This window comes from Salvia hispanica, chromosome 3 (assembly GCF_029641045.1).
Source record: "Salvia hispanica isolate PSC_SH4W2 chromosome 3, Shi_PSC_v1, whole genome shotgun sequence".
Classification (NCBI taxonomy): domain Eukaryota; kingdom Viridiplantae; phylum Streptophyta; class Magnoliopsida; order Lamiales; family Lamiaceae; genus Salvia; species Salvia hispanica.
The window spans coordinates 38,364,800-38,388,570 of record NC_142694.1 but is presented as its reverse complement, the minus strand read 5'-3'; the positions used below and the strand labels follow the sequence as shown (position 1 = coordinate 38,388,570).

General features: G+C 35.0%; 3 protein-coding genes, 1 long non-coding RNA gene and 1 pseudogene across 6 annotated transcripts; 3 read left to right on the top strand and 2 right to left on the bottom strand.

Moving 5' to 3' along the window:
* Window positions 1–2,403: 2,403 nt before the first annotated feature.
* LOC148930677 (uncharacterized) lies at window positions 2,404–3,644 on the bottom strand. The gene is made up of 2 exons (XR_016136295.1): window positions 3,166–3,644; window positions 2,404–3,057 (listed from the first exon to the last, which is right to left on the bottom strand). It is a non-coding gene; the product is annotated as an uncharacterized LOC148930677 (long non-coding RNA).
* A 6,190-nt stretch (window positions 3,645–9,834) lies between these two features.
* Window positions 9,835–12,761, top strand: MKK6 (MAP kinase kinase 6). Its single transcript, XM_089067255.1, has 8 exons — window positions 9,835–10,004; window positions 10,093–10,177; window positions 10,708–10,842; window positions 11,321–11,545; window positions 11,620–11,802; window positions 11,912–12,135; window positions 12,403–12,448; window positions 12,521–12,761. The coding sequence occupies exons 1-8, from the start codon at window positions 9,931–9,933 to the stop codon at window positions 12,611–12,613; spliced, it is 1,065 nt and encodes a 354-aa protein (XP_088923381.1). The 5' UTR covers window positions 9,835–9,930; the 3' UTR covers window positions 12,614–12,761.
* A 2,312-nt stretch (window positions 12,762–15,073) lies between these two features.
* Window positions 15,074–19,349, top strand: LOC148930675 (homeobox-leucine zipper protein ROC5-like). Of its 2 annotated transcripts, none has more exons than XM_089069465.1 (9): window positions 15,074–15,204; window positions 16,209–16,402; window positions 16,498–16,615; window positions 16,696–17,355; window positions 17,462–17,563; window positions 17,642–17,845; window positions 18,086–18,257; window positions 18,319–18,674; window positions 18,763–19,349. In XM_089069465.1, exons 2-9 carry the CDS (start codon window positions 16,215–16,217, stop codon window positions 19,087–19,089), a joined length of 2,127 nt encoding a protein of 708 aa, XP_088925591.1. In that variant the 5' UTR covers window positions 15,074–15,204; window positions 16,209–16,214; the 3' UTR covers window positions 19,090–19,349. The 2 variants fall into 2 exon arrangements, with proteins under 2 accessions (XP_088925591.1, XP_088925590.1); XM_089069464.1 differs by lacking the exon at window positions 15,074–15,204 and adding an exon at window positions 15,483–16,060.
* A 163-nt stretch (window positions 19,350–19,512) lies between these two features.
* LOC148930674 (E3 ubiquitin-protein ligase XBAT33-like) lies at window positions 19,513–22,144 on the top strand (annotated as a pseudogene). The gene is made up of 7 exons (XR_016136262.1): window positions 19,513–20,120; window positions 20,245–20,304; window positions 20,461–20,531; window positions 20,898–21,144; window positions 21,220–21,364; window positions 21,440–21,523; window positions 21,718–22,144. The product of XR_016136262.1 is annotated as an E3 ubiquitin-protein ligase XBAT33-like (transcript).
* A 21-nt stretch (window positions 22,145–22,165) lies between these two features.
* Window positions 22,166–23,215, bottom strand: LOC148930673 (CEN-like protein 1). Its single transcript, XM_089069466.1, has 4 exons — window positions 22,969–23,215; window positions 22,820–22,881; window positions 22,712–22,752; window positions 22,166–22,627 (listed from the first exon to the last, which is right to left on the bottom strand). The coding sequence occupies exons 1-4, from the start codon at window positions 23,167–23,169 to the stop codon at window positions 22,410–22,412; spliced, it is 522 nt and encodes a 173-aa protein (XP_088925592.1). The 5' UTR covers window positions 23,170–23,215; the 3' UTR covers window positions 22,166–22,409.
* Between the last annotated feature and the right edge of the window lie 556 nt (window positions 23,216–23,771).

The following is a 23,771-nucleotide window of genomic DNA, read 5'->3' as shown; positions in this document are numbered from 1 at the left end:
ACTTTTCTTTTCCAAGTTCTTGAAAAAAAGTGAACATTGGGATAAAAATATAGGACTAAGGAAAATGACTTCACATGTAAGCTTTAAACAAGCAAAGCCAATATCTATTTTGGAAAAGAAGCTAATTATATACTATATGAACTGAGAAATAGTTTTTGAGTTGAAGAAATCATACTGCTCTTTTTCTTTTTCTTTATCGTTTGATGACTTTATTTTGTACTTGGAACTTGGTAACTTGGAGAGGATTTTCTTAGACAGTCCTTTGTTTAGATGTCCAACGTCATAAAAATTATAATTAAGATAAATAAAATTAGTTAAGAAAAACTTACTAATATTATCTCCATCCACAAAAAATAGTCATGTTTTTCTATTTTAAAATGTCCACCAAAATTAGTGTTTGTCGATTTATAGTACTCCAATTCTGTCCAATTTCTACTAACAACACTTCAATTACTTAATCTTTCTATCTAGCTCTATCTAACTTTACCAATTTTGCTTTAAAACTCGTGTCATCCACATCTAAGATTATTTTTTGTGGAAGGAGGTATTACTACAATTTATCAAATTGATGTTTGCGATTATAATTATATTAAATTTGTAAGTAACTATTGATATACCGGAGTTGTTGTGCTATAAACATCAACACCCCTAGGCCCTATCCATCATTGATCTTGCATAGGAACCAAAGTCATGGTATTCCACATAATTCGTTTCACCAATGTGAATGCTCGATTCCCCACATTCAGATCCGTGTCGTCCAGAATTGTACATAAATACTCAAGTAAAAAGATGACGATCTAGCTTTACATAAGCAATTCAGAACGTAAACATGCAACAACAAAAGGCAGAACCTCTTGACTCGTTGTATCCGGATCGATGTCATGATCTACATGCTCCTGCAAAATTTGACCACATAGTATATGCTTACTAAATCAACTATTGATTGAATTAATCTTTTAATTAAGGAGTATTGATTGTACTGTCACATTTGAAGGGGGAGGTGAAAATTGATCATCATTAACATCCATCATCATCAATGATCTTGCTAAGGCTTCATCATCATCATAGTCCACAAAAACACTCTCATTCAAGCAATTGCTCGATTCCCCGTGTTCAAACCCGCCTTGTCCAAAAGTATAGTATTCGCACGCACTCTCCTGTTCTCATACATACAAATTCATAAACATTATTATCAACAGAGCAAGCAATCTATCTAAAGAAACAAGGAAACAAAAGCAAATAAGTGAGCATCGCACTGTTAACTTAAGAAGTTCCAATTTAATGACACGTATTGGGTGCCACCTACGCGATGATGATGTAAACTATATGTGTACATGAGTTTTATTGAACCTGTTGTTTAAGAACCTCTTGAGCATCAAGGCCCTCAAGATCAGGCAAAATCCACTTTAGATATTCAGCTGCTGAAGACTCATTCCAATTATTATTTCTCTCCATTTTCAGATTAGATTTTCCTCATGAATTTTAGTACAATACAAATGTTGTTAAATGATGTATTATTGATGCAGTGTTAATGCAATATTGTGATTCGTATTGCATCCCATGCATAAATGTAAATTATCTTTAATGCAATTAAATAGTATTACTTATAATTCACTACAATTAACTAAAATATATTCTTGTTATAGAATATATGCATATAAACGATTTATGTTGATTTTCTTTCTACTTCTTTCTCTATTATGTGGTTGCTTGTTCCTTTAATAATGAGCCCTTGTGTTGAATATAAGGCGTGACATATTAAAGGACTATAAAGATTTCACCATTTTGATAAACTTTAGTTTTAATTAATGATGAGTTAATGCTTCTATTACGCTCTTTGGACGAACTAAACTTCATCTTATTGATTCAATTTCATGCTAAAGTGAAATAGTTTTCACTTTTCAGTAGAAAAACATTAAACATGCTTAACGAATTCTAGCTATGATTTTGGTTAAACACTTGAGATCTATAACTTTTTTTTTATCAATTTTAAATGTTACAGAAGCGTAGAAGGTTTAAGATCTAGTTTTAAAGGTCATTAAGCAAATCTACTATCAAATCCTCAGATAAACGAATCAAATTCAATAGTTTTACGTTTATGTTTTCTGTCAATTTCTAGCTCAAAGAGACATTAGGAATAGAACAAATATTTACTCAATTTCCTTTTCAATTTATTTCAAAAAAAATGTCACATTTTTATTTTTTTTTTAAAAGTAAATCATCAAATAATACATCCAATTAGCTTTTACATTATTATTTTTATACCTTTTACCTCAAATAAATACATTAAAATATATTTTCTCTCTGAACTTAACACACTAGGCCTTAATATCTCTTAAAATCTCGTGTTATCAAATAAATATGACATCTTTTATCATACGAAAAGTGTAGTATTATCTAATATGCATAAAAAAGTACTACTATTAAAAGATTAATCAAACCATAACAAAAAATATCTATAGATATATTAAACATGAATGATCTAATTAGTTCGTCTAAACTATGTATTAGGAGCGACCAATAAAACTATAACCACACCAAAAGTAGTAAAGAAAATCGAAGTGATCCTTGGACAAATCCTTCCTTGTTGATCTTCTCAAAGTTTTCTTCAGTTTCCACTTCAACTTCCCTTTTATTTTCGTGCTTGGTGAATGAGCAAAAACCGCTACCCATAAACTATATCACTCGGTCAAGTAAAAATTGTTTAGTCTATATTAAAATAGAATACGAACTTACACCTCCAAACGAATAATTAAATCAATCCCATTTCGTGTATTAATCATTAAACCAATGTAAATTCTACATAAGTTTTATAACTATATATAGCTCAATGTATGTTACTGTAATATATAAAAGATTTCCCATTATTATTATTTTTAATAGGCATATGATTATACATTTGAAGGCCGTTCCACGATGGACTCAAACCCAACCTTTTGGCCTCATGCATAACTACTCTACTGCTAGGCCAACTCACACATGTAAAAGAGTTTCTCTTATTTCACTATTGGCAGCCTTTTACTACTGCTTCACCTCCCTTTGACACAACGGGCAATGCTGCAATATATAATAAAAATAGATTAATTCATTCATTATTCATAGTATATAGTTTGGAGTACTTTTTATTACTATTATTTTTACATAAAAATGTAGTATAACACTAACCTTCTTGATTTCCAGCCACTTGATGATACATTCGGAATGAAAAAAATGTTTACAAGGCAAAGTGATGACTTTATCTCCCTTCTTAAATTCAACATAACATATTACACACCTTCAAATTAAAACAACAAAGGGTACATTTAAGAAGATTCCCAATCCGTATTTTGAGTCAATAAAAGTAAATTAAATATATAAATATTTATACTACTAGCATATATGTTGTAGGTAGTGGAGTAGTATTCAAAAATACAATTTGAAACTCATCTTTTCCAAGTTCTTGAAGAAAAGAAAACATAGTGAGAAAAAAATAGGACTAGGGAAAATGATTCAGATGTAAGCTTAAAACAAACAAAGCTAATATATGTAAATAAAATTTTTAAAAGGGAAGCTAATAATCAAATTAATATGAACTGAGAAATAGTTTTTGAGTTGAGGAAATCATACTGGTTTTTTTCTTTTGACTTCCTTTTGTACTTGGAACTTGGTAACTTGGATAGGGCTTTCTGTGACAATCCTTCGCTTACTTGTCCAACGTCATAAAATTGCTAATTAAGACAAATAAATTTAATTAGGAAAAAAATATTAATACTATCTTCGTCCATAAAAAATAGTCATGTTTTTCTATTTTTAGAGGTCTATCAAAATTAGTCTCTATCAATTTATAAAGCTTTTTCTATTCAATTTTTTCTATTAGCAATATCATTTTTTTTTTTAAATTCTGACTTTACCATTTTGCATCTACAACCAAAGCTATTTTTTTTTTGTACCGAGGTAGCTAGTATGGGTATCAAAATCCCCCCTTTTCCCAATTTGGAAATTACGGTTTTACCCCCTATAAAAGTAAGTATTCATATATTATACCGGATAATTTGATAACGTGTTATCAAGTGAAGAGGGGGTTGAAGAGTGACGATCATCAACAGCCATGGTCATCAAAGCTGTTGCCAAGGCTTCATCATCATAGTATTCCTCATAATCCCTTTCATCAATGTGATTGCTCAATCCTGCGTGTTCAAACCCGTGTCGTCCATAATTGTGGTGTTCCACATAATCCCTTGCACCAGTGTGATTGCTTGATCCCCCGGATCCATATACGTGTCGTCCAGGATTAGAGTGCTCCACAGAATCCATTCCATCAAAGTGAAAGGTCGTTCCCCTGTATACATATGTGCGTTGTCCTGGATTGTAGTGTTCCACGGAATTCCTTTCATCAATGTGATTGCGATTGCTCGGTGGTCCCCTGTATTCATATCTGTGTTGTCCTAGATTGTAGTGTTCCCCGGAATTCCTTTCATCAATGTGATTGCTCGGTCCCCCGGCCCCGTATTCATATCCGTGGGGTACAGAATTGTGCTGCGCATGCACATTCTCATGTTCCTATACACATAAATACTGTAAAATAGACGACGATCCAGCATTACAGAAGCAATTCTCAACAGAGTATACAATAAAACAGTATAGAAAACCAAAGCAAAAAAGCAACACGATAAAAGAATAGTGATCACACCGCAAACCTGTTGTGTTTGACCATGTGGAACCGGATAAGAAAAAATCCACTCGATAAATTGAGCAGCTGATGAACCAATGTTCCAGGTCTCATTTCCGGCCATTCGAACATCAAATCCTCATGAATTATATAACAAAATGTTTTTCAATGATGCTATATATATACAAGTATGTATTATTGCTGCAGTGTGTTGAATGCTTCAATGCAACATCTAATAATACATAATTGCAAATATCATAGATGCAAATTCTCTGTCAATGCAATTAATTCAATATATAGTTTACAACAAATTAATTAACTCAATAATGTCGATAAATCTAGTTTCCATACTATTTACATATATAAAATTAAGATCACGCATGAATTATTAAAATATATTCTCTAAATTCGCCCATTATAATTTATAATAGAACCACATATATGCATATTAGCAATCTTGGAGTTGTATATATTGTCCAGGTTTATACCTAGAATTAATTTCTTGTTTATTATTTAAATCATTTCGTAGTTAGACAAGTTTTCAGTGATTATTAATTATCTGATTTCTACATTTTATGGTTGCTTTTTTCTTTCTAATTCTTGATGCTTGTCTTGCATTTATATTTTATGATTGCTTTTTTTCTTTTATCACGAGTCTTAATTTTGTGTTGGAATATAAGACGTGATATTTTGTGGCCCATGGAGCCAACAAGTGTCGCCATATATTTTTGGCCCAAAAAATATGGCCCCATTTTCCCCCCATATTTTATGTGTATTTAGTTTTTATATTATAAATGGGGTTTGGAAATATACTACTCCCTCCATTCCATAGTAATAGAGACATTCCATTTTACACAATCGTTTTGAAAAAATAATTATAAATAATTAAAGTGGAGAAAAAGTAAAGTAAGAGAAAGGATAATGTAGAGAAGAGTCTTATCTATAATATTTTCTCTTTTTTTAATTTTTCTCCATTTTAACTATTTATAATTATTTTTTCAAAACGAGTGCGCAAAATGAAAAGCCTTTATTACTATGGAACGTAGGGAGTACTACTCTGTCGATAAAAAAAATACTCTCATTATAAATGACATATTTCTTTCTTACTTTATTTTCTCTTCACTTTAACTATTTATTATGAATTTTTCAAAACACGTGCGGAAAAGAAGTGTGACACTTATAATGGAACGGAAGGAGTAATCTTTATTGCGAATGACATAAGTTTTTATGTAAAATTAAAGTATTGTTAAATAATGGAATATGAGACGCATCACATTCGAGAAAATAATATATTTAGTAGGAGTAGTACATTTTAAGTCCAGTACAATACATAAATTTAACTAAAACCATGTTTACGTAGGACTATTTTTTTGAATTTTTATTTTATTTTATTTTCTATTCTTGACTTTGCCTTTTCTTCTTTTTTTTCAAACTATTTTTTTAGGATTTTTTTTCTTCAATAATATCTCTAATGTCAGTTCATACTAGTCATTTGACATTTAGTCTTTGATTAGGTCAATTTAATAAGACTATAGCAGGTAAAATACAACACATATAAATAAAGTCACGTAGATTTTACATAGTTTTGATAAATATATATACTTGGATGTGTGTAAATAAAAGAGTTCCCATCTATTCATTATTGAGTTTGAGCCACCAAAAGTATATATATAGTAGAAACATTGGTCTTCAGTTGTATGCTAGACACTAAAAAAACTTATATGGTGTATCTTTTAAAGACATAAAAATCGAGACACAATTGCTTGCGTTCCAAAATTTTAAAAATAACAACAATTTACTACGCAAAAGAAAACATTCCTAAATTAAGGACAAATTAATTTAATATTTTGTTTTTTAAAGACGCTTCCATCCGCATTCTCTAATTTTGCTGTGACACCAACAATAAGGATTTTTTTTAAGCGTTGGTTGTATATTTAAGAACACAAACTTGCGTCCTTAATTGCATTTAAAAACATCCTTAACGGTTTTTCTTTCTGTAGTGAGAAGTGTTTCACCTCCCTTTGACACAACGGGCAATGCTGCAATATAAATAAAAAATAGATTAATTAATTCATTATTCAAATACTATACTACTATTTTATTATTTTTTACACACACATATATAATATAACACTGACCTTGTTGATTTTCAGCCACTTAGTGATACACTCGGAATGATAAATATGTTTGCAAGGCAAAGTGGTGACTTTAGTTCCTTTCTTAAATTCGACATAACATATTACACACCTTAAAAGAACAAAATGTTACGAGTAGGAAAAGTCTCAATCTCTACTTTAAGTCAATAATAATAAATTAAACATAATTAAATATAGCATATAGTATTCAAATCTCCAATTTCAAACTCATCTTCTAACTCCAACTTTTTTATAAAAAGAAAACATTTTGAGAAAAAAATAGGACAAGGGAAAAGGCGTTTCACATGTAAGCTAAAACAAGTAAGATGTTTTTTATTTTTTTATAAAGAAGCTAATAATCAAATTAATATATATAGAGAAAGACTCCAAGTTTGTGAGTTGAAGATATCATACTGTTCTTGTTCTGTTTCATTTGACGACCTAATTTTGTACTTGGAACTTGGTAATTTGGAAAGGATTTTCTCACTGAGTCCTTTGTTTTCATGTCCAACAGTATCTCCCAATGATTGAAGTTGCTGATAAGAAAAATAAATTTAATTAGGGAAAAAAATTACTAATACTAGTACGTACAATTTACCAATTATAACCCCTCCCCATATTTGCATAATTTTTTGAAATTACAATTCTATACATTATCAAAGTAAAATAGTTAGTAGTATTTTTTTAATCCCTGTTTATTTCAGGCTCCAGGCTCCAGGCTCCGAGTAGAATCAAATATAAATAAGAAAACGAACCTCATAACTCATTGTATCTGGTTCGATTTCATGATCATGTTCCAAACTCTCCCCTACATGGACCTGCAAAATTTTACCATATAGTATATGCTTACTAAATCAACTATTGATTATATTAATCGTGCAATAAAATATTCCTCCATTCCACTATAAACGAGACGCTTATTCATTATGCTCGTTTTGGAAAAAATGATACTCCCTCCGTCCCACAAAAGATATCAATCACACTTGTGAGACGATACTGGATTTTAGGAGATTTTGTTTTGTGTGTTAAATGGAGAGAAAGTATAATTTTTATATTCATGTGAGAGAGAACTTTTTCCAAAAATAAAAATGTGACATCTTTTGTAGGACAAACTAAAAAAGAAAGTGCGATATCTATCATGAGACGGAGGGAGTAATATAAATAGTTAAAGTGGAAAAGAGTAAAACAAAAGAAAGTGGAGTATTGATTATACCCCAATAGTTGGTTGTATCACATTTGAACTTGTGTTTTCATTGACATCCATCATCATCCCTGCTCTTGCCAAGGCTTCATCATTATGGTATTCCACATAATCATTTTCACTAATGTGATTGCTTGATTCCTCATATTCATACCCACTTGGCTCAAAATTGTGGTATTCATATGCTCTCTCCTGTTCTTACACACATGCAAATGCTCAAATCATAAAGATGACGATATAGTATTACAGAAGCAATTCAGAATGTAAAGATTAGCAACAAAAAATGATGAAATCGACATGTCAAGAAAGCATGAAAAATGAGTTACACGGAACCTGTTGTGCTGGAGCCTGTTGAACATAACGATGCCCTATATTAGGAAATTGAGCTGCTGATGAACCATTCCATATCCCATCTCTCCCCACAAAATTATTTTCATTAATGTGATTGCTGGATTCCCAATATTCATATATGTGTTGGTTTAAATTTTGGCGCCGACACGCATTTGCATGTTCCTGCACACACACAAATGTTGGAGTAATTACAAAAGCAATTCAGAATGTAAACAGCAACTAAAATGTAACGAAATCAATATATGCATCAACAAATCATGTAATGTACCTATTAAAAACAAACATGAAAATAATTGCACACTATCAATCCTCATCCATAAAAGAGTAGTGATCATACCACAACATAACTAAGCAACAAGTTTCAATATAATCATACATATTGGGCGCTGCCTACCCGACGATGATGAAGTAAACTATATGCATATATATAAATATATGTTTGAGTTTCATTGAACCTGCTGTGTTAGAACCTCTTGAGGAAAAACCCAGTCGAATAATTGAGCTGAGCCATTCCAAATCTCGACTCTATCCATTCAAAGATCAAACCCTCATAAATTATAATAAAATCGTTTTGCAATCATGCTATATTTATATATACACTATATAAACATGCATGAATCCTATTATTATGCAGTAGAAAACTGTGATGAATAATGTTAATGCAATATCACTGATAATGCAATTACTACAAATTAACTCAATAATTCCGATGTAGTGTGACTTATCCGAAAAATCGACTTTTCGGATATGAATGAATAACTAAAAAGGGTTACAAAAATATATTCTCTAAATTCATTAATTATGGAAGCACGCTCCATTATATATAATGCATATGACGCTATAAATATTATTCGAGTAATTTATGCTATACATACCAAACTAGTTAGCATTTTCATTATACAAATCAAAATTGTCTTTCTGTCCTTTCCTTTTTCATACTCCCTCCGTCCCCGAATAAGAGTTACTAATTTCCATTTCGATCTGTCCCCAATTAAGAGTAGCACTACATTTTTACTATAAATGGTAAGTAGGTCACACATTCCATTAACTCATTTCACTCACATTTTATTATAAAATCAATATAAAAAAGTGAATCCCACATTCCACTAATTTTTTCAACCAACTTTTCTTTACATTTCTTAAAACTCGTGTCCGGTCAAAGTGTTACTCCTAATGGGGGGCGGAGGGAGTAGTATTATTTTGGATAAAAAAAATTCAGTTTTTCGTTGCCCTTTGATATGTTATTCTTTTCCTTTTTTCTTGTTATATTCTTAATTAATATTTAAAATAAATATTGTTTGTAATGAGAAAAAATATAAAAAAAATGAAGAAATTTTTATCAAAAATTTCAAAGACCAGTCTCAAGGGCCCACCTTTGCATGGAAAGCAATATTTATTTTTGAATAAATGCTGAAATAATTGTTGATTAAATTAAACTTTTTATATTTGAATTTTTAAGTTAAAATCAAGAAAAAAAGGCAGCTTACCGTTGGAGTTGGACGGTCACTCCTATTTGAATCTCTCTTCTTCTACTCTTCTCAGTTCTCACTCTAGCTCAATCCCTAGCCCTAAATTTCTGCTTTTCAATCGGAATCATGAAGCTGAAGAAGCCCCTCAAGGATCTCAAGCTATCTGTTCCAGCTCAGAATTCCCCAATCTCTTCATTTTTGTACGTTTTCATCCATTCTACATCGTTTCCTCCTCTTTAATCGCTGTCTCGATTTGTCGATGGAGTTAATGTTCGTTTCTCGATGCAGGACGGCGAGTGGTACCTTTCACGATGGCGATCTGCTATTGAATCAAAAGGGGCTTCGCTTGATTTCTGATGAGAATGAATCACGGGTAATTGTTTTCTTGTATTTAATTTCCTCTCGATTTTGAATCTAAAGGGTTGATTTTTGTGATGTGGAGTGAAGAAAAGAAAATTAAAATTTAGTGCTACTCTAATTCGAAACCTATTCGAAAAATTGTTAGTTCTTGACGGAAAAAATCGGCTTCTTTTCAAACAAGGGGATATTCTAGTTTATTGCTGATAATTAGTGGAAAGTTGAAATCAAAGCCACTATGTATTCCAAGAATAATAGCAAATCACTTCATGTAATGAGGGGATTGGCTCGTCTTCATACCGATTTCGTTTGCTGTATTTTCTTCGAAAATAACTTGAAAATGTAAACAGGATAGAATCAGGCATGTTCTTGAGATTTGCATAACTTGTATAATAAGGTTGCAGATGGCACATGAGTATAGCTAATTTGTTGTTGTACTTTCATAAATTGGTAATATAAAGTTCAAGTGTCAAACTTTATATCTTGGGAAAGAGGAGCTAACCTGACTTTGATTTTTCTTTGTCTATGTTTGGGATACTAATTTAGCCATCAGAGATTAAGGAGCTTGATCTTCAATTCTCACTGGAAGACCTTGAGACCATCAAAGTCATTGGCAAGGGAAGTGGTGGTGTTGTTCAACTTGTTCGTCATAAATGGGTTGGGACCTTCTTTGCATTGAAGGTATGTATGGATCATATACAAACACAAATCTGGATAGCTAAGGACTGATGGCTCTAGCCTTCCCCTTTAACTTCTCCCTTTGTGATAAATGCAAATCTCTTGAACGCTGCCATGCTTAATCTCTCAATGCTCATAGATAGCAGCTTAGCCATATTACTCCATTGTGAATATCTAATTGATTATGCAGTTACAATGGAAAATCACTCAATTATGACCAAGTCACTTGTTATTATAAGAATCACCTATCTTATAGTTGTTTGATTAAGTTATATTGGATTGCAGTTGTGAAACTAATCGATAGAAAATTTCTCATCACTGTTGGACAAAGTGAACTAGTTGTGACTTTTTACTCTGTTTTCCTCTTCTCTAACTTTGGGCCCTTTCTTCCGTTTGCTTCAACCGTTATATAGCAAAATCGCGTAGTTGCTCCTTTTGTTGACTTTGGTCTTTAGCATTTAACTGAGTAAAGTTTCCACAGGTTATCCAGATGACTATACAGGAGGAAATTCGGAAACAGATAGTTCAGGAGCTTAAAATAAACCAAGCATCTCAATGTCCGTATGTTGTAGTTTGCTATCATTCATTCTATCACAATGGAGCTATATCTATTGTGTTTGAATACATGGATCGTGGATCATTAGTTGATGTAGTCAGGCAAGTCAAGACAATCCTTGAGCCGTACCTTGCTGTTCTTTGCAAGCAGGTTGGTGTTTTCTTCTCGTCACTGTACGCTTTTGTGCTTGTTTCAGTTTTAATTGAAGTATATTTCTACTTCAGGTGTTACATGGCTTAGTGTACTTACATCATGAGAGACATGTTATTCATAGAGATATAAAGCCTTCAAATCTGCTTGTAAACCACAAAGGGGAAGTAAAACTTGCAGATTTTGGTGTTAGTGCGATGCTGGCTAGCTCTATGGGCCAACGGGACACATTTGTTGGAACATACAATTACATGGCTGTGAGTATAAAATCTTAATATTAAGCATCAAATGATACAAATGTATCTACCTTTTTAGTTAAAGAACTTGGTTCTAGAGTCTTTTTTCTTATCAGAATCTTTTTTTTAGCCTGAAAGGATTAGTGGGAGCACCTACGACTATAAAAGTGATATTTGGAGTCTGGGCATGGTTATTCTCGAGTGTGCTATCGGGCGTTTTCCTTATGCCAAATCTGAAGATCATCAAAGTGGCCCTAGCTTTTATGAGCTTCTACAGGCAATTGTAGGAACTCCACCACCTTCAGCTCCAGCAGATCAATTCTCTCCGGAATTCTGCTCTTTTATTTCTGCATGGTAAGTATACACGTTACAGTCCCAGTGTAGTTTCTTCGGATCGGGTAGGGGAGCTGTTTCTTTCCCAAGATCAAGTGTTGATAGGCATATAATCCGAATTTGTGTTTAGTTTGTGCTCAGCATAAAACATGTTGTGTTAGGATTACTTTTGAGCTCGCTTGACCATCTTATCCTATCACTCAAAGTAAACGAGAAGATCACTAGCTTCCATTTCCTAGTTAATTAATTCCGCCTTCTTACTCGTTGCATTGGCTTGCAATTCTGCAGCATACAGAAGACTCCTAGAGATAGATCTTCGGCTTTGGAGCTACTGGTAAGATTGTGTTCAATATCTGCACCATATCTGTATGCATGCCTCATCTAACTTGGAACCTTGCATGCGCAGAGCCATCCTTTCATCAAGAAGTTCGAAGACAAGGATATTGATCTCGGCATTTTGGTCGGAAGCTTGGATCCACCCGTAAATTTTTCTAGATAATCGCGTTCCTTGGTATACTAACTTCATCAGCTCTGCATTGTTGCTTTGTAATGTGCATTTATACTTGCTTTATACATACTTTGTTCCACATTCATGAAATTCTTTGAAGTGATTTTATATAGTTAAGGAATGGAGCTGTTATTGTGAAGCCAAGAATTATAGTAAGCCATAGCTCTAGTGTATCCTATATTAAGCTTATTTTCGACATCTTACCAGCTCCAACAATTATAATTTATAAGTTGTTGAAGTGTTCGGAATTATAAATTTGATTAACCAGTGTACTAATTTATCTAAATTCCAAATAAATTAAATATTTGATTGGAGACAATGTTAATTATAAATAAATTCTTTACAACATTTTTATTAAATTCCTAGGTTGATCCAAGAAAATTAATTTATGCAAGATCCGATAAAAATGTTTTTTAATCATACTGATTAATGTTGTAGTATTTGACAAAATCGCAGTACGTTAAGGTAACTATATTGGTGATGATTTCTAATTATTTTTCAAACTACACTTGCGAGTCTACGTTGCGTCAACGATGATCAACACTTAATACCCTTTAATTTCTACTCCATGAAAAATATAAACTGAAAAAAAAGTACTTACATTAATGAATTTTAGTTAATAATTAGTCTTTAGTCTACAGACAATTGACAATCTGGTATTTTGACCAAACAAGATATATGGCAATTATGTTTGCTTTACTATTATAAAATCAAATAGTAGTATACTAAAATCATACAAATATATATATAAAATTGTTAATTGTACATTGCACAAGTGGTATGATAATTATTATTATTGTTATATGCCGACATCTTATTGACTTTTTAGTATTTCTTTTTTCTATTTTTTTAATAGGAGTATTTCTTAAAATTTGTGTTAAACTTAATTATGATTTTTAACTGCATATATATTAAACTCAATTATGATTTTTAACTGCATATATACGAAGAGGGTAATAAGTAAGGGTGTGACTGGTGTCCTTAAGTGTCGTTTGATACTACTACTACCCCTTCCACCAAAATTTGTCTCACTTTGACCCGGCACGAGTTTTAAAAAATGTAATGGAAAGTGAGTTGAAAAAGTTAGTGAATTGTGAGTCTTACTTTTATATATTAGTTTTATAATAAAATGTGAGTATGAATGAGTTAGTGGAATATGAGATCTACTACCAAAAATAGTAAAAGTGAAATGAGACAAATTTTGGGGGACGGATGAAAATGGAAAAATGAGACAAATTTTAGTAGTCGGAGGTAGTGTAATTTATTATCATTATCATTTAATTATCTATGAAGGATAAAATTGTGATATTATTTAGTTGTAGATTGTGGTTATGACTCATTATCATATGATTATCCATTTAGGATGAAGTTGTGAGATTATTTTAATTGGAAGATGTAACTATGACTCATTATCATATAACTATCTATCTAGGATTAAGTTGTGAGATTCAATCTCATGAACTAAAGATAATACTAGTACATATTCAATTATGTGATATAATGTTTTAGATCGAATGGGCCCTTAATGGAGTGATTTGTCATCGTTCATCAATCTAGGAGAATCATTAATTAATTGATTTGACTAAATTCAAAGAGAATTTGATATTGAGAGAGATTAATTGTTGTATTGAAAAAGATTGGAAGGGGGGCAGGGATAGTTTTTTCGTAATTTTTCGATAACAACAACGAAAATTTTAAGTTCTTCAATCTGTGAGGATAGTTTTTCTTGAAGTAAACCCTCCGGAATTATTCTAAATTTTGCAAATATCTAAGTTGTTTTTACAAAAATTCTTATTCATTTTATGGTAGGTAAATAGCTTAACTTTTTCTTTTAATAATTGGGAATCCGTACTCTATTAGAAAAATATTTGTAGTAAAAAAAAAAAGCAAAGGCCCATACGCTCTTAGCCCACGTTGGGATTATGAGTTTGATGGCCCAATTCAACAGAGGCTATGAAGTTTATTAAAAAAGTAAGTGGAAAATCAAATAAGTGGAGCAATCGATAAATACAAATATTTAAATATAATAGGAGTAGAAATATCATTTTTAGGAGTAGTAGTAGTATCATCTAGTATCATCATCATTTCTATCGTCTTGAAAAATTAAAAGTTTTAGACCATCGTGAATTCGTGATTTTAATGCTCTTGATAAAACATGAAATTGTCAAATTATTGAGCCAAATTAAACTTAGACAACAATTAATGATTTGGAATAGTATGATATATATTCGCTTTAAATGCATTTCGATATTGAGGTGAAAATCTTTGCAAAAATATTTTGAGAATATTCCACAATATCTGTGAAAGGCACGCGCTAAATGACGAGCGTGAGGGAGATAATTTGATTACACTCCACACGACATTAGTATAAGTGGACCCCATCTCGAAATCTAGCAAACTCCTTTTTATATGTGAAATTCATTTCTTTTTTCCCAATTTATTTCCCCAGAATTTAGCAATCAAATTTCAATCTCCTCTCTCTCTCAAACCATTGATGAAAAGTGCTGCGCTACGGCATATGTATTTGTATGTAAGAATAGAGTAGAGAGAGAAATCAAATTAAGTGATTGACTCCGGTGAATGTAAGTCAGCTCTTAACCTGGCAAGAATCCATTTTTGTAGTCGACATAAATTAATCAATTCGAGGAAAAGAGATTCTGAGAATTTGTAGTTTTCTGATTTTTAAATTGTGTTTTGCTTCTACTGTGAAAGTCGCACTCAAAGTCGTCACATAATTACATTGGACTTTGTTGTTTGTTTGGACTTTGGAGTTTTCACACAACCGAAAAAGGTTGTCTTTTTATGAGTACTATTTTCATCATATTCCGCAGCCAATATTACACAATAGGGAAAAGGGCCTTTTAAAAAGTGGTGTTTGATGAGAAAAGGGGGTATTATAGATTTGATTGAGAGAGATTTTATTTTCAAAAACCTAGAATCTTGAACTTGATTAGAAAGATTAAGGTTTTTGAGGGAGAGAGTTTGTTGTTGTCATCTACCAACCTGGTTTAGGTGTTGTTAAATTTTCTGGGGTTTTGGTTGGTGAATAAGTCCATGTATTGAGTAGCCAAATTCAATGGAATTTTGGTGGATTGTAATAACTATTTACAGCTCATGAACTCATTTATGGAGGATGGCTTCTGCACTCTCAACTAGAAAGATAAGAAAGAAGTTTATTTGAAAGACTAGTAGAGTAGTAGTAGTTTGGAGTAGTGAATTTCTATCTTCCACCCTCTTAGATAGATGAACAGCTTTGGGGGATTTCCTAGTAAAAGTAGAAGCTTTGCGAGTGAGGCTAGTGGTGGAGAGAAAATGGTTGCTGATGGCTTTTCTTCATACAATTACAATAATATTATGTCAACTGCTGCAAATGCTATGTCTCTCCAATCATCTTATTCTCATCCTTTGTTTACCACTCCTCCCCTCTCTATTGCCATTGTATGCATTCTTCTCTCTCTCTTGTGTTTGTGTTTGTGTTTGTGCTTGTGTGAATCAGTTTTTGGCTCTATGATTTATGTTTTTCTATAGTGTGAGATGCTTATTGTTGTTGTTGATGTGATATGGTTATGTTTTTTTGTTGAGGCAGCCCAAGATGGAGAATCTTGGGGAGATGGGCTTGTTAAGGGGAAGTCACAATAGTAGTTTGATCGGTCGATTGAGGGAGGATGAGCTCGAGAGCGAAGGTGGATCGGGAGATGAGGACAATGCCACTCATAACAAATCATCCAAAAAGAAAAAATACCATAGGCACACTCCATTCCAAATTCAAGAGCTCGAAGCGTAAGCTTGCTCGTCTTTCCTCCCTATAATTTGGTTGTATTGTTTGTCATGTTATCAACTTGTTCAACTAATTTCCGAATTGTTGTGCATTATAGTTCTTTCAAGGATAATCCGCATCCGGACGAGAAGTCGAGATTAGAACTTGGGAAGAGGCTAGGCTTGGATGCTAAGCAAGTCAAATTTTGGTTTCAGAATAGAAGAACCCAAATGAAGGTAAGTTGCCAATGTAGTACTTATATCACGCTTTTGATATTAGAATTGCGTGCATTAATGATTTAACTTCGATTATCAAGACTCAACTAGAGCGCCACGAGAATTCGATTCTGAAGCACGAGAATGACAAGCTCCGGATCGACAACATTCGCATGAGAGAAGCCATGAGGAACCCAATGTGTGAGAATTGTGGCAGTCCGGCCATTCCCGGAGAGGTACCTATTGAGCAGCATCATCTTATGATTGAGAATGCGAGGCTGAAGGACGAACTCGCTCGACTACACCACCTAGGAGGCAAGTTCTTGGGCAGGAGTAATGGTTCCATGCCACCATTAACGAGCAACTCAAGTTTGGATCTCTCGGTCAGAAGAAATGGATTTAGTGGGCTGAACTCTTTGGATCATGGGATTCCTTTGGGACTTGATTTTGGCAATAGGATGTCAAATTCTTTTCCTGCTATGCCACCAAATGGGAACATGATCAACTTTAGCGATAACTCGTTGTTTCTAGAGCTCGCGATGGTGGGACTTGATGAGCTGATAAAGTTAGGCCAGCTCGATAGCCCTCTTTGGTTTCGGAGTTTGGAGGGAGATGGAGAATCTTTGAATCTTGAGGAGTATGCAAAGAGGTTTTCTCCTTGCATCGGTGTAAAGCCTAGTGATTTTGCAACTGAAGCGACACGAGCTACTTGTGACGTTATGATCAACAGCACGCAACTCGTGGAGGCATTGATGGACACGGTAATTTCTTTAATATTTTAATATCAATACCCGACGTTACAATGTTCATTAAAAATTATTTCTACCTATATGGAAAGTCATTTTTGTGTGTGCTTACTATGTGCAGAAGCAATGGACAGAACTGTTCCCATGGAACATCGGGAATGCCTCGATTCTTGACATAATTTCTCCCGGGATAGCCGGAAGTAAAAATGGAATGCTGCAACTGGTTTGTTGTCCTTACTTCTCCACCACTTTCCAGCAAAACAAATCAGAAAATTATAGATAAAAATTCGTTTGTTTTCAGATGCAAGCTGAGTTCCAAATTCCTTCGCCTCTGGTTCCTATCCGTCCAGTGAAGTTCGTCCGTCTCTGCAAGCAGCATGGAGAGGACGTGTGGGCTGTGGCTGACGTCTCTATCGATACATTACTACATGGAAATGTCCACGTCAGTTGCCGCAGGCTCCCTTCAGGTTGCATCGTACGAGATATGGCGAATGGCTGTTCGAAGGTAGTTGATTTGATAGATTTCTGTTTATTTATAGTGGTTCGAGTAATTGGATTACAACTATTCAGATCTGAGTTTTTTAATCTGATATCGATGATTCTAGGTGTTGGCAATTGAAACTAAAAATAACATTATAACTATCCCACATCGGTGTAAAGAGAGAACTTAAATTGACTATATAAATCTCATAGATTTCTATCTTGTTATATGTACCTTCTTATATTGTTACTACTGCTGATTTAGGTTACGTGGATTGAGCACACTGAATATGACGAGAGCGTTGTGCATCCTCTTTACCGGCCATTACTCAGGTCCGGAATCGCCTTTGGCGCGCAGAAGTGGTTATCCAATCTGCGTAGGCAATGTGAACTATTTGCTTCCCTCGCGTCTGCTGCCTTTGGTGCCGATCATTCAGGTATGGATTCGATGTGTTTTACGAGTGAATGAGAACCGTATCTCACACTGTGTCATTGCAGCACTTTCGCCTAGTGGCAAAAGGAGTATCGTGAAGCTGGCTCAACGAATGACTCGTGGATTCTGTTCCGGGATTTGTTCGACTGTAGACGAGTGGGAGCTGGTCCAGGATGCCGACAACACCAAGCTCATGACGAGGAAGAGCTCTGGCAACAGCGGTGCGCCACCTGGCGTGATCTTGAGTGCTTCAACGACCGTGTGGATGCCCGTGTCGCCTCAGCATTTGCTCGACTTCTTACAGGATGAGAAAACCAGGAGCCACTGGGACGTCCTGTCGCAAGACGGCCCGATGCAACCCATGCTTCGTTTCTCCAAGGGCCGGGAACTCGACAACAACATCAGCCTTCTCCGAGCAAGCGTGAGTTTACCCTGAACGAACCGTACATGCATCGTGCGTTGCCAGCCGTTTCGTTTCTGATCCATGTAGTCTCGTGTAATACGTGCAGGCTGACGCGAACCAGAGCGACGTGCTGATCTTGCAAGAAACGTGCGGGGATGCGTTGGGCGCCGTGGTGGTTCATGCTGCGGTTCCAGCTGCGGAAATGGACGTGGTAATGAACGGCGGGGACTCTCGGGCAGTGCCCGTCCTGCCGTCCGGATTTGCGATATTTCCGGATTGCAACGAGGGGGGAGGATCGTTGTTGAGCATCGGGTTCCAGATACTGGTGAGCAACCTGCCGGAGGCGCGGCTAACGGTGGAGTCAGTGAACACGGTGAAGTCGCTCATTGGTCGGACGCACCGGGGTATAAAAGGCGGGCTCGGGTGCAACTGATTTGGTGGGCAGGAATGTGATCAGTTTGAGTCAAGAACGAACCTTTTGGTGAAGATTTTGGGTGAAAAACCCTCTCTGAAGACGGGTTGTGGTTCGGGTATTGACTCAACAGCTTGTGTTTGTGTGTGTTTTGTTTGGCTACAATTTTACTATTTCAGTTTATTTTCTCACAATAGCTAACTCTTTGTCTATCATAAATTTGTGCATATTACTATGAATTAACTGTGTTTGATTCAGCTTGAAATCACTTGTTTGATTGAGTTGAATGTGATATTATCATGAGATATCAGTGTGCTAGTAATTGTAATTGAAGAACAGATTTTACGTGAATCACAAAATTCAAAAGATTCAATTTTGTTACAAAGGAGAAACTGAATAAAATGAACCCAAATAAAGACAAACACTTATATCAAAATTTCAGTAATAAAATTACAAGAGAGAGAGAGAAAGAGGTGGATAAAAAAGGATGCATATCATCCTCACTCATGCTTTCTAAAAGCAACACAAATTTGTGCTTCCAATTACAACAATGGATAATCCCTTTATAATTTTCAAGAATGCACTTTTACATCTACGGATAACAACCTTGTGACATTTTCTGTGTTTTGTCTGAAGATATTATCTTCACTTCTGAAACTAGAGTACTTTAGTTTTTCTTTCGCAAAAGTTGGTCTCAAGATCACTTTTTTCCCACACTTTTTTTATCTTACAAGATTTTGGCCTCAACAGAAAAGGTGCTGTTGAATTTTCAAAAAAGATTAAGAAACACCTCTCCCATTTTTATTTGGGAGCCATCCATCCTTGCAATTGAATTTTCAAGCAAATTTGTTTTAATTAAAGGTTTAGAGGGGGAAGGATTGGTTAAAAATGGGGAATTCATTTGGGTGCTTCTGCTTCTGGAGAGAGATTGTTGTCGGCTGCAAAAGATGGAGATTTTGTAGAGGCAAAGATTCATTTTGCTTTGCAAAGTACTCAACTTTTGGGGCCTGAATTCCCCTCTTCATTTTGCAGCTGCTAAAGCCCACAATGAGGTTCAAGAAAATATTTTGTTTTCTTTTTCCCCTTTTTCATGTCTATTCTCATGTGGGGATGTGATTTCTTGTGCAAATTTGTGGGTTTTTGTTTCCTCTGATTACCGTGGTTTGAATTATGTAGATTGTAGCTTTGTTGCTGGAGAATGGAGCTTATGTGAATTCAAGTAATTACTGTGGCCAGGTCAAAGAATCTGCCTATTTTCACTCTGTAGTTTTGAGAAATTATGGATATTATGAAATTCTGCATCACTACTTCGCTATTTTCATGAGAGCTCTATGAATGTGTGAGTATGATTGTATATTTGGCAGAAATTTACATTTATAATTGCATTTGCAGACAGCTTTAATGCAAGCTACAGATATTGGCATTGGGAAGTTGTTCAAACTCTTATTCTTTTCAGATGCAATGTACTCCCTCCGGCCCATAGTAATGGAGGCAAAACTTTTCGGCACGGAGATTAAGAAAAATTGTGTTAGGTGAGTTAAGTAAAGAGAGAATAAAGTGAAAAATGAAAAAGGTAGAGAGATGAAGATAGAAAAAAGTAAGAGAGAGTAAAGTAGGTGTGGAAAAATGTGTTGACTTTTACTAAAAAGGGAAATGACTCTATTACTATGGAACGGACGGAAATGGAAAAACGCCCCTATTACTATGGAACGGAGGGAGTAAGTCTTTACACTAAAAAACTTATAGTAGTATACCATTTATACCATTGGGAAGTTGTTCAAATTTGGTACAAATTATGTTTTTTCGCCTCATGCTCGGGTGCCTTTCAGGTTACTAGAGCGGATTATCTGAGCGGGAGGACTGCTCTCCATTTCGCAGCTGTCAACGGATTTCATAGGTTAGTTACCTTCTTCACCACGGATAACATTCCCTCGTTTACTACTTGTACCTATCTCGTTCGCACTTGTTAGGCGCTGGAAGCATGCCTTTGCACAATGCTGCTTGTGGTGGAAATCTAAAATGCTGCCAGATCCTTCTTGCACGAGGCTCCAGTCGTTTAGCACTAAACTGCAACGGGTAATCCTCTGTTGTTATGTTACTTCAAAACTCAACTATGCACCTGGCCTTGCTCTACATGTCTGTTCGTTGCAGATGGCTTCCACTCAATGTTGCAAGGATGTGGGGCCGCCTTTGGCTTGAACCGCTGCTCGACCCCAATTCAGACCTTCCACTCCCAATTTTTCCTCGTTCTAATTATTTATCGTTGCCACTCAATGAGTGTGCTCAATATAGAAAGGTACGATGCAACATAGTGTGATATTATCAATACACTATCGATATGGACCTTGAAAATCCCTAGCGATTGCTGCAGAGACTACGGGTTGAAACTATCAGCTAGTGCTTCTGATGATGCTGAAATCTGTGCTGTCTGTTTGGAGAGACCTTGTATAATCTCGTTCCCCTAAAACTGCGACTTTAGACTAACCCGTTGCTCTCGTTCTTTCTTTATTGTTTTATCCATGTACTGTTCAAGCATTAGAGTGCAAAAATGTGGATTAAGAATATGGTAGTTTAGTGTTTTTTTCTGTGTTTTCAACATTGTTTGAATAACCAAATTTTGATTTTCATCACTTTCCAATTCTGAATATTTTGCCCTGTGACCTGCAGCCCGTTCGCACTGCCCCTGTGCACGTGCAACGAGGGACCCTGCCCCAGGTTCGAATTCGGAGAAAGCGACCTCCAACAACGGTCCCCTGAGTCCACCTCGAACGAGCCGGGGAAAACGGAAGTAATGAGATTGGAGAAAACTACATGTTTAGGAGAAGCTGCAGCAGGGAGCATCAGTGCTGAGATCAATACATAAAACTCTCGAAGCTCTAAGCCATCGACGCGGCTGCTTTAGAAATGTAGGAGCTTGTAAAAATCTGTATGTATGTCAAGAAATGGTGATTGGTTTGATTGTAATTCATTGGTTTTTCTGCAGAAATTCTTGTTTCATCAAATTTGATCACATGTTAATAGACCTTGCGAGGGAAAGGATGACACGTATGAATCGAGAAACAATAAGAGTTTTGAATGAGTAGAAGCAACAAAGACAAGCCAAACAGTGATAGCATTGAAATGAGGGGGGACCACACTACACAACAAACACACAAATCTTGTACAAAGTGTATCTACTTACAAGATCACCAGAAACCTTAAACACATCAAAGAAGTTGGTGGGGACCAATTAATAGTTCCCAAAACCTTGCCAAAAGGGTTTTATTTTTTTGTTTAATTAGAAAATAACAAACTTTTACAATTATTGATCCATGTTTGTTTATTGGTTGGTTGATTTAGGTTCATCTTCTTCTGCAGGCAGTCTCTCTTTGTGCATTGAAATAGACAGCAGCAACTGGCAATCCCAAGCCATTCTCTTCCGCAAATCCCCTTGTGTTGAAGTAATCTCTCGAAGCCGGTGGCCTCACGGTCTGTCTGCCTCTCTGCTTGAACAACAGGAACACGTAGCGATGGATGCCAATCACCGGCTTCGGAACCTCATAGCCCAAAATCTCCCTTCCTGCCATAAAAGATGCAATCTTTAATCTTAAAAAATGCAATCTTTTTTGATAAACTTATGCTATGCAACAAATGAGATTCATACCAAATGATGCATCAGTGGTGCCTGGGATGTCTGTAACTATCCTGAAAATAAAAATGAAATCATAAGATTTAAGTTTGATCAAAGTTGATGAATAAATGTGACACTAACCAGTGGAGATGCTCCCTCATGTATGGATCACTAGGGCCAGGAACATCAGGATCAGTCATCACCTACAAAAAGCCATGTATAAAAATGTGTGACAAAACCACACAACATAACACAACACAGAGAGAAAGAGTGTTGGCTAGAATACATACAAGAGTGTAAGCAGCCCTCATGTCTTCTCCACCAATATCAACCCGTGGTTTCGACACAATGACAGAGGGCATGAGCTCATGGCCATTGCAGACTTGCTTGTTGCTGTTGTATGTCACAACCAGCTTCACACACGGTACGAAGCTGTCCACGACTTCCCCCACAACCCGGCCTACGGACAGCGAATCTAGCATCCTCGACATTGTGCAAGAACTCACTCAGAATGCAGCTATACAAGCTTGTTCTTGTTTTTTCTTTGTATTGTGAGAGATGTTGAAGTTGTGAGGGTGCATTTTATAGTGAGGATTTGAAGTTGAAGAGATTCTTAGGAATCTCTTGCATGCAAACAATAGTTGTTTGATAGAACTTTGCTACTAAGATGCCAATTCATCAACTTTTGGGAGATGGAATAGAGCATTGTTTCTTCCACAACTCTAAGATATTTAATTCAATTGATTTAAAAAAACAATCTTTATGAAAACCCTTTTAGTCCATCAACAATTTGTGACATGCACTAGAGATTGATTGCTAAGGTATTACTCAAACTCAATGTGACAAAATCTTGATTTTTAGTTGTCCAACCATTGATTTGTTGCAAGTGCTTTTTGACCTTGTATGTTAATTGGGAGTTTGCCATTTCCCAAGCAATCTAGTAGCAATAAAAAACAAAATGTCATGGTTTGATTGGCTGGAGGGGAATTTGGAATATAACTTTTGTCACTATAATATGATATCTTGAGCAAATGGGAATTCAACTTTTGAGGTGCTTCTCTAACTACAATACACAGGAGAAGGGAAAAATTAA